At 41.2% G+C, this 9,241-nt stretch overlaps 1 protein-coding gene across 3 annotated transcripts; it reads right to left on the reverse strand.

The window, feature by feature from the left end:
* Positions 1-2,968: 2,968 nt before the first annotated feature.
* On the reverse strand, positions 2,969-7,353 carry LOC101753351. 3 transcript variants are annotated; one of them, XR_002678897.1, is made up of 4 exons: positions 6,997-7,353; positions 4,952-5,989; positions 3,688-4,599; positions 2,969-3,556 (listed from the first exon to the last, which is right to left on the reverse strand). XR_002678897.1 is itself a non-coding variant. In XM_004978722.3 (4 exons), exons 2-3 carry the CDS (start codon positions 5,918-5,920, stop codon positions 3,745-3,747), a joined length of 1,824 nt encoding a protein of 607 aa, XP_004978779.1. In that variant the 5' UTR covers positions 5,921-5,989; positions 6,997-7,353; the 3' UTR covers positions 2,969-3,556; positions 3,710-3,744. The 3 variants fall into 3 exon arrangements, 2 of the variants coding, with proteins under 2 accessions (XP_004978779.1, XP_004978778.1); XM_004978722.3 differs by having other exon boundaries at positions 3,710-4,599; XM_004978721.3 differs by having other exon boundaries at positions 3,710-4,599; positions 4,952-5,994.
* Positions 7,354-9,241: the final 1,888 nt, after the last annotated feature.

The following is a 9,241-nucleotide window of genomic DNA, read 5'->3' on the forward strand; positions in this document are numbered from 1 at the left end:
CAGGCTAATGTTGTGGCAGAGCTCAAGGCCCTGGATCGTAGGCTGCAGAGTGGATCTTGCATTCGTCTCAGAGCAACCTCAGTTTGTCCGTGGTATCTCCCCACCAGACAAGCAGTAAATCAGGCCCATTATCTGTATTCGTAATGTAAATAGAACTAGAGGAAGAGAGAATGTCCATTCAAAGAGCTGGGAAAAAAAGCTACGGCCACGGTGTTGGGAATATGACGCAAAAGGGAAATGCACATCAGAAGAACATGACTTGAAAGGGTGAGTAGAGCATGTAATCCTGGTTTGCAATTCAGCTCTTCTTGATCAGTGAACTGACACATAGCTGTGTTTTTTCCAGGTAAATGATGAAGTGAGAGTGAGGCACATGCCAGCTAAGTAATAGACTTCACAGTAGCATCTCTGTGTGAGTGTCTCGTCCTGCACAGGTGGACAAGAAGCGTCATGCAGTGGTATATATAGAAAAAATTTGCAGTGGTAGTGTCCGACAACGGATTAGGATTTGTGTCCAAAAAAATGATGGTCCGTCCGGTTGGCGGAAAATATTCCAACAACCACCCCTTCTCCCTCCTCTAATTATTAGTTATAAAAATATTGGGTGGTCTAATTATGCACCAAATTCTCTCTTCCTCACATTCAAACAATGAAGCTGGTTGTTCTTTCAACTCATGTTTGTTCTTTTGAACTATATATATTTTGTTCTACTTGATCCAACTTTTTGTTCAGTTCGATAACTTGACATGGTAATGGTATACTAAATTAATAGTTCATCAATAATGCCTCTTATATATGGTGTTAAAAAGATCATAGTGATAATAAGGAAGCATTTTCAATAGAAATCCTTGTGTGCAGTATGAGGAGCAAAATCAAAGCTGCAGAATATATATGTGGATCCCATAATGCTAGTCTCCTCTCACACTATGGGACTACAAGTCTACAAGTAACCAAGCAACCGAGCATAACAATAAAAAGAGGTAATGGCTCTAATCTGGCCGGCCGTATTTTTGTTGTGCGGAACGGCCGGCTCTATCCTGCTGATAGTCTCGGTTCAGCCTCGCACCCACTCACCTGGGCCCTCTCGTCTCTCACAGTGCGTGGGCCCACACCGTTCCTACCACAGTGCTCAACTAGAACCGATTAAAATAAAAGGTCGGTCAATCGCACTGCTGATATTCCACGAAGTGCCAGCACTCACCACATAGTAGAGTAGGCAATACAGAAGGATTAATCAAGAGTATCAGAGAAAAAAGCTAGCTGCCGGTAAAAGGGAAGTGCACATCAGATGGAAATGAAGTGAGGGAGGCAGATGGTAGGCTCAACGCAGTGATAAAATAGTCCACGGTACCAAGTCGAGCTGCCACTAAGGCATAGGTAATAGGTTGCAATGGGTAGCGATGCACATCAGATTAGAGTCCATCTAACTGCCGAAGCAGCGACCGTTCCATAGGTAATCATGCAGTAATGCAATAATGATCCGCAGCTGCATAATCCTAGGTAAACCTTTTGCTTAGTACTATATATGCTTGATCGAGATGCAATTGTCGGCTTTCCTAAAATCTAAAATTATTGTGGAGAAAATCTTAAAATAATCAGTTGAATAAAAGAGAATTTTCGGACCAAGTAGAAAAATGTTCCAAAACTGAAGCAGAATTGTTGTGCTACCAACAAGAAATAAAAGTTTTGGGTTCTAGAGGAGGATCAAAATGTTCTGGTTAGATTTGCGGTTGTAGTGTTTGGTAACAGTTTAGAACCTGCCCGTCCAAGGATCGCTCTGCAATGCAGCTACCTGCAAATGCAGAATCCTATCTGAACATCACCATATCAGTATAACCTCACTAAATCTTCAGAGTTCAGAGTGAACGAAAAAATAAGGGAGGCATCTTTTTGGCCGGTATCCTAATTTCACCAGATCCAATATAATCGAGCTTAATTGGGTGCGGAATAGTTTCAAGTTATTAAATCAGGAGTAATTTCAGTTGTGTGATCCTGTTGTTCAGGACACTCGAGCTTTTCGGAAGTTGGCTATTTTTCTTCTTTAAAATGTGATGCTTTGATTCTTTGGTTAGAAGTTGTTGATGGCTGCCGGCTTTAGACATTAATAGGGATAATCACGTCTACCTTTACATTTGTGTACACATAGCAGAGTGCCATATGCTTGGCGTCCTTGAATCTAAAGACGCTATTATTCTTCACATTTATGGTTCTGTGTACGAGGAAATTAACAAAATGCTTCACAACGGGTTTTCAGATGAGGTGTGGTATTTTTTTTCTTCTATTTAGTCTTTTTTTTTGTGAAGGAGATAAAAAGGAACTAAGAGCTGGCTGAAAGATGTAGTAAGAAGGAAAAAAAAATCCAGTGGCATTGGCATAATACATGGCTGCCTATATATACCTAGTGCTACCGGGCTGCACAGACAATTCAACAGAAATACAAAACACCAGCACACCAGCAGAGTGAAAGATGTAGTCAAGAGAAGATAAGGAAGATTGGAGGTGTTGGAATAGGAGGCAAAAGGGAAACACAAATTACAGACCGATGCTGATGCTGCATGTCCATAATATCCGCCGCTACCATCTGCCTGGACCTAAAAGCATGTGTCTTCCATCAGGCTTGGATAATCACCAACGGCTTGACCAGCAGCCACGTAGAGGCTGATGTCTTACTAGCCTTGACATTTTGACAAGTACAAGTCAAATCCACACATGCAGACTCTCGTAGGTCAACCATAACACTCGAGCAAACAAGTGCAAAGAAAACCGTGGAAGCCGCACGGTTCGGTTGCGTGCAGCACTGGAATTCCTTATAATGTAGAGAGCCTGTATGGAAAAGGCTCGACTTTCTTCTATGGCGGCACTGTTTCTGTGCTGCCCGGCACCAAAAGGAAGCAAGAGATCAAAGGGAAGATGTACAGAGTATCCTTGCAGAAGGTGCAGTAGCAGTACAATTCATACACCCTTCAGCTTCAGTAGAATCTTGTTATATATTATATGAAACATTGATGTGCTTGTTGGAAGCACACATTTGTTAGCATTTTGCGTCCCAACAACACCTTCAAAAGGTTCCAACAGGCAAGCAGAGCAAGACCCTAGCGCACTAATTTTGACATAAGAGCATGAACCAATCTATAAACCCCTACTTGTTATATCAGGTAACAACTGACATGGTATACCAAAATCCAAGTACACCTCCCTACAGATTACAGATAAGCCCAATGGAAAGGGAAGAGTGCCAGGATTATGGCCTCTTCGCAAAACTTCAAAAGTCAGAAAAAAAAAAGAGTTGACAAACTGGTGAAACATATTCTACAAACATCAAACACAAACACAGGACTGACACATGAGAAGAGCAAACTGAACGGTCACAGGTGCAACTTTAACTGACCCAACAACACGATGAGGGAAATGAATTCAATTGAGCCGCCTTCTGATGAGGACAATAAAAATGACACCAGATCGTTCCTTTTGAAAGCATTGATGCTCGATAGTGCACAAGGCCCAGCAGCTGCATCTGTAGCTGCTCAGTGCAACACCTTCCAAATACAGGTTCAGCCTGCCATAGATCGGCAACATATAAATTGCTAAGAAATGTTACATGCGAAAATGTGAAATATAAATAGCAAAGGAATTTGCAAAAAAACAGAAAGTGCCAATGCTTGAAATTATCTTTGCCAAAAGACTGACATTTCTTGTTGCAAAGCTATACCATGTAAATAATCCATGCCTGTTCCTCAGCTTTTCTCAAAGAAATCGTCCTGGTAGTGATAGGCCATGATTCTTCCATTCAGTTTCATCATCTGCTTCTCTCCTGGCATCATTCTCAGCATCGCTTTCACTAGCTGTTTCCCACTCAGAGTCATCAGCCTCCTGACCAAAAGCATTACTAGCATTTCCTTCACAATGTACACCTCCATGCTTCAGAGCTGCTTCCCTGAATAGCCAAGTGACACGCATCTGCTTCTTCACCAATTGCTCAGCATAATCAGGAACTTTGTTCTGCTTCAGGGATAAGTCAGGATCGCTTGACTGAGAGCATTCGTTTATGAAAAGAATTGCATCCAACAAGCTCTCTTTTGCAAAACCAAGCATATCATATGCTTGAGCTCTTCTCCACAAACTCTTGGCATGACGATTCACAGGACTATGAAGGCACAATGCTCGACTAGCATCGCTTATGGCAGCCAATGGCTGTTGCAGGAGAAGATAACACTGAGCTCGGTTGCTGTAAAGCACCACCCGCTCTTTCTTACACTTCACTGGACATAACGCAAGTGCTTCTGAGTATTTCTCTGCAGCACCTGCTATATTCCCAGAAGAGAACAGGGAATTTCCTTCCAACTTCACGACCAATGCTGCAGCTTGTTTTATATAAAGATCCTCCTTCGGCATACTCTTTTCCAATTTCAAACTTTGCTTGCATCTCAAGAGCTCATCAATTGCTTCCTTGGTCTGAGTACTAATTCTGCCGCGTGAGTTTCCAGTCTGTTGCATACATTCTTGGAGGACTGTGACAATTGTGTCGCCAAGCTTTTTGTAATCACCCAGTGTCGAAATATCTGCTAAATCTATCAGTGTTGGTGCAACTTTATCTATAACCTGCACAAAGGGAGGAAACATTAAGTAAGTTAGATAACAAAATTACAGTTAATAGATAGATACTGACTGAATTCAGACTGAACCAGAAAAAAGAGTATGCATTTTAGCACAATGTTATTTCAGTAAACCATCACGCATAACTACTCCTGAAGCATTCAATTACAAAGAGGAATAAAATCCCAACCTGGCTTCTAAAAGATTGGATAAATATTCTTATTTCTTGTTTATGAGGAACTCTTGTTATTTTATTTTTCACTAGTCATCAGTTCTAAGCTGCTGTGCATAGTTGTCATGTTTTAGGTCCTAAACGTAACCCGTTTGAGCAAGCAAAATCTATTTTAGAAGATCTTACCTTATGACAAGTACTAGCATCCTGCACTAACCACATCAGACAATCAACTGCCATGTATTGCCAGTCATCTGAAGAACGAGCGATATTGCATAAAGCATCAATAGTACCAGGAATGTTAGCAACATGACCTCGGCCAACCTTGCTCTGGCAGATTGTTCTTAGCAAACCAACACCAGCAGGTGAGTTCTCATTCACAAGCCCACCCCACATTCCAGGTAACTTGACTAGAAAATCAGCCTTGCAAATATCATGGAGGAATTCAGGCTTAAATGCAAAGCAGTTAATGAGTTGCAAAGACCAGCACAGCACCTGACTTGCCCATTCCTCAGCTTTGCGGGATTCCATTTCCACACCACCCATGCCACGAGTAAGAAGGTCACAATGGTAACCAAGTCTTTGATCCGCAAATTGGTAAAAGTGAGAGTACACAATCTCTAGGGAGCTCGAAGCAAGTTGAATGGCAAGTTCAAGTACTTCCCCATGATCAGCAACTGCAGGAAATGTGCTAGGATATGTAGCCAAATGCCCCAAAGCTCTAACAGCAACCCTTTGTTCCACCCACATCAGCCTACCTCTTAACAGTTCGACTAATGGAGGTATTACACCAGCACGAACAGCACACTCAGCAAATTCCTCCATATTCATTGTATATGATCCAATTATGTGAGCTGCATAATATGGGATGTAAATATTCTGATCATGTGCAAGCCAACGCCTGTTTTTCAATCCCTTCCATATAAGAGATGCCATGCATTCAAATATGCCCAAGTTGATGAACTCAGGATCATTTGGATGAGCCATCGCTGTATTCCAGAGACCGCTAATAGGGAGAACTTGACCGTCGTCATCTTGGGAAGGAAGTTCCCTAAAGAACTTTAGCACACTTGCCTTTCGTTTACTAGGGTTTGCCTCCTTCATAACACAAAAGAAACATCCAGGATAAGGGCAATCAGATTGTATCTTGTCCATTATGACAGCCAATCGATCCTAGCAGCTTCTTTAGCCACAAGCCCACAACCTCAATGATCATACTTCAAACTGCACTAGAACAAACAATGAGCAAATTATACACAATATTCTCCAATGAACAAGTTAAGGCCGAGTTACACATTGTCAACGTAGGAAACTAATTTAACAATAAGCAAACAACTATGACATTTTCAGCAAAATCAACCAATAGAGTTTCAAGACTTCAGTGACTGAATGACCAATCCGAATTATGAAAATACAAATAGGACTATGTATACAATAGTATAGTACAAGCGCTTATAACAAGATGTACAATTATGTACGTCATCTTCATTGATGGTACTAGTGAATAACTAGACTTAACATGTTTGCTGTTTATCTACTGTATGAACACTGGTTATAAGTTCTTGAAATAAGTAGGAATTCTAAAAATTAAATCTTTGAGTAAATGCTTTGTACAAACTAACTTAACTACAGGACTCCAATCAATTCACTAGGTTTTGTTTGTTTCAGGTACATGAAAAATGAGGGGTGGATTCACCAGTCAAGGAATACATAACTACTAAACGTTTGTACTATAACTGGGAGGCACATTACTCGCTACTGTGTGATTGCACAAACAGTTTCAAAGTCCACCAATCATCACTGAGAACATATCTTGGTACTGCTTTCTAGTCTAAAATGCTTAAGTGAATGTCGGCTTTAAATCGATACAGAAGTATTCCCAGCGAGAACTAACTCAGGCTGCCACCAGATAGAAACTTAACTGGGGGAAGAAAACCATCACTCCAACTTCTCTTTCTCCTTCCCTCACGTTCAAATTGCATTACAGTTAGAATAGACAGAATATCAATTGAAGAGTGAACTTTCAGCTCAAATTTCGAGCTCTCTTCAGAAAATTTGAACCCGCAGGTTAAAATTTGGGAAACTTCCAACGAGTGGACGGAAATCAAAGCTACGAAAATGAGCCCCCAATTGGTTAGCTCCAGAGCTTCAAGCTGGAGATTTGAGAATCTCGACTGTAATTTGAAGCTCAACTACCAATCTGAACTCTGCACAGCGGAATGTCACCTTACCTGCACATGATAACGCGGCGGGCCGCCGCCGAGAGGCAGTGGCGGCCGTGGGCGCCGCTGGCCCGGGCAGCGCACACGCTCGGCGCTGGGCGGATGGTGTCGTCGGGGCGGCGGGGGCACGGAATGGGGAGGGAGGAGGCGAGTCCTACGGCCGCGAAGGGCAGAGGCCGAGACTGGAGAGGATTGGAAGGTGGCGGAAGGGGCAGGGGAGGGACGGCAACGGGACGGGTGTGACGGCGCCACGCGCGCCGGAGGGGAGATCTAGGCGACGACGACGACGGCCGCCAGCCGCCTGCGTGCTGCGGGAGTGCGGGACTGCGGACGGGGGCGACCGGGCTTGCTTTGTGTTGTTTTCTTTTTTTTCCCCCACTTTTGGGATGGCTAGATTGATGGTGTCGGAGATTTTGGGCACGCGTAGATGTGACCAAATCTTTGTTTTGAGTTTTTTTTAAAAAAAGACTAATGTCCCGTTTGGATCGTAATGTAGATTTTGAAAAAGCTAGATTTTGGATGGATTCTTAAAAATTGAATTTTGGGTAAAATCTAGATGATGATTGGATCCTAAATGCCAAAACCTAATTTTATAGTTATTTGTTGAAGATGCCTTTTACGTCCTTGCTACCTAAAAGAGTGGAGGATGACAGATCGGGTAATTACCTAGGAGAGTGATGGGTAAAAAGGTAAAATATGCGTGCAGAAGCAGGCGGAAGTAAAGGTTGAGTAGCTTTTAGGATTCTCAAAATTTGGAAATCTAGCTTCTAAAATCTATATCAAAATTCGTCATGTTTGGAGGCATATTAGATTCCAGCTTTTGGATACTGAAACTCTACCTCGCTCCAAATGGGGCCTAAATTCAATCTTATAGTTATATTTTTTGAGCATTCTCATTAGTGGGCGTTTGTTAGAGACACTCTAGCGGTTGACCTTTGGCAATCCATACCTTTTAAAGTCTTATTTTTCTATATCTTTCTTTTTAAGAAAGTTATAAACTTTGTAGGGAAACTTTCCTGTATAACTTTTTAGGCAAACTTATTGTAATTCTATTAGCGTAATTTTTTATGAGTTTGTTGGGAGAGCTTATCATACAATGCTACTCATAATTTGTCCATAAAACTTTTGAGGCAAATTTCTAAATGATTACTTTTGAGGACAACTTCTACGAGAACATTGTTATGGGAGAATTTGTACACAACTTTTATCAGAACTTCTCTACATAATTTCTCAGTGGAACTCCTGAATGATAATTTTGTAGCAAAATTTGACAATATTGTTGGAATATTTTTGAAGGGACTTTGCTAGACAACTGATATGCATATATCTTAGTTGTTCAATTTTGTCGATAAAACTCGTTCAAAATAAGCTCCCAGAGAAGATAGCTCATTCAACTAAGTTTTGTAAACTAAACTTCTAACCAACTATTTTTTTACATTGTTCAAAAAACCTAAAAATAAGAAAGAAAAAGAGTTGATAGACATTTATATGCGTTGATCGGGAAAATATTCGCACCCACCATCTTGGTGGAAAACGTGAAAACCCCTTCAAAAATCATATTTGTGGCAAAAGTTGGGATGCAAACTCAAACTAGGAAAATTCAAATGAAAATGACAAATTCCATGTGCATGAGCACTAAAATACAAAATCCCTGGAAATTGGTCTTCTAGTGCATATGCACTTGAAATTTGTCATTTTTGTTGAATTTTGCAAACGGTTTTGCATCTCATCTTTTACCACAAAGTGTGTCTATGGGTGCACTATGGATGTGCATCATTTGTAATTTTTTGAATACATGGAAGTACGATTTTTTAAGGGATTTTCATGTTTCCACCGAGAAGGTGGTTTGCACTAAATATTTTCCTGTGCTGCGTTGATCAGATTTTAGAAGTATGATGGAGACAAGTTGCAGGCCGTGGGTTCACAGATAAACAACTGTAACCCGCACTATTTACATGCTCGTTTCTTTCGATCATCGGCCCTTTTTTTTTATCTCCGTGCACATGTTTTAAATGCAACTCAAAATTTTCATGATAGTAGATATATGATCTTTCCATCCATATTTATTTTGTAATTTTTCATGCGCTTTTAGTAGTGTAGTTTATAAGCGTGAGTACCGGAGCAAGGTGGTTGGCCGGGACCAGGGCTCAATCCCTGCTGATCTTGCCCTTGCAACCAGTTTGTTGTTAATTGAAGGGTTAATCGCAGAATCCGAAAAAAAATATAATCTTGTGCAGCAGAAGTGGTGACGCTC

The sequence above is a fragment of the Setaria italica genome, chromosome VIII, assembly GCF_000263155.2.
Source record: "Setaria italica strain Yugu1 chromosome VIII, Setaria_italica_v2.0, whole genome shotgun sequence".
NCBI classification, from domain to species: domain Eukaryota; kingdom Viridiplantae; phylum Streptophyta; class Magnoliopsida; order Poales; family Poaceae; genus Setaria; species Setaria italica.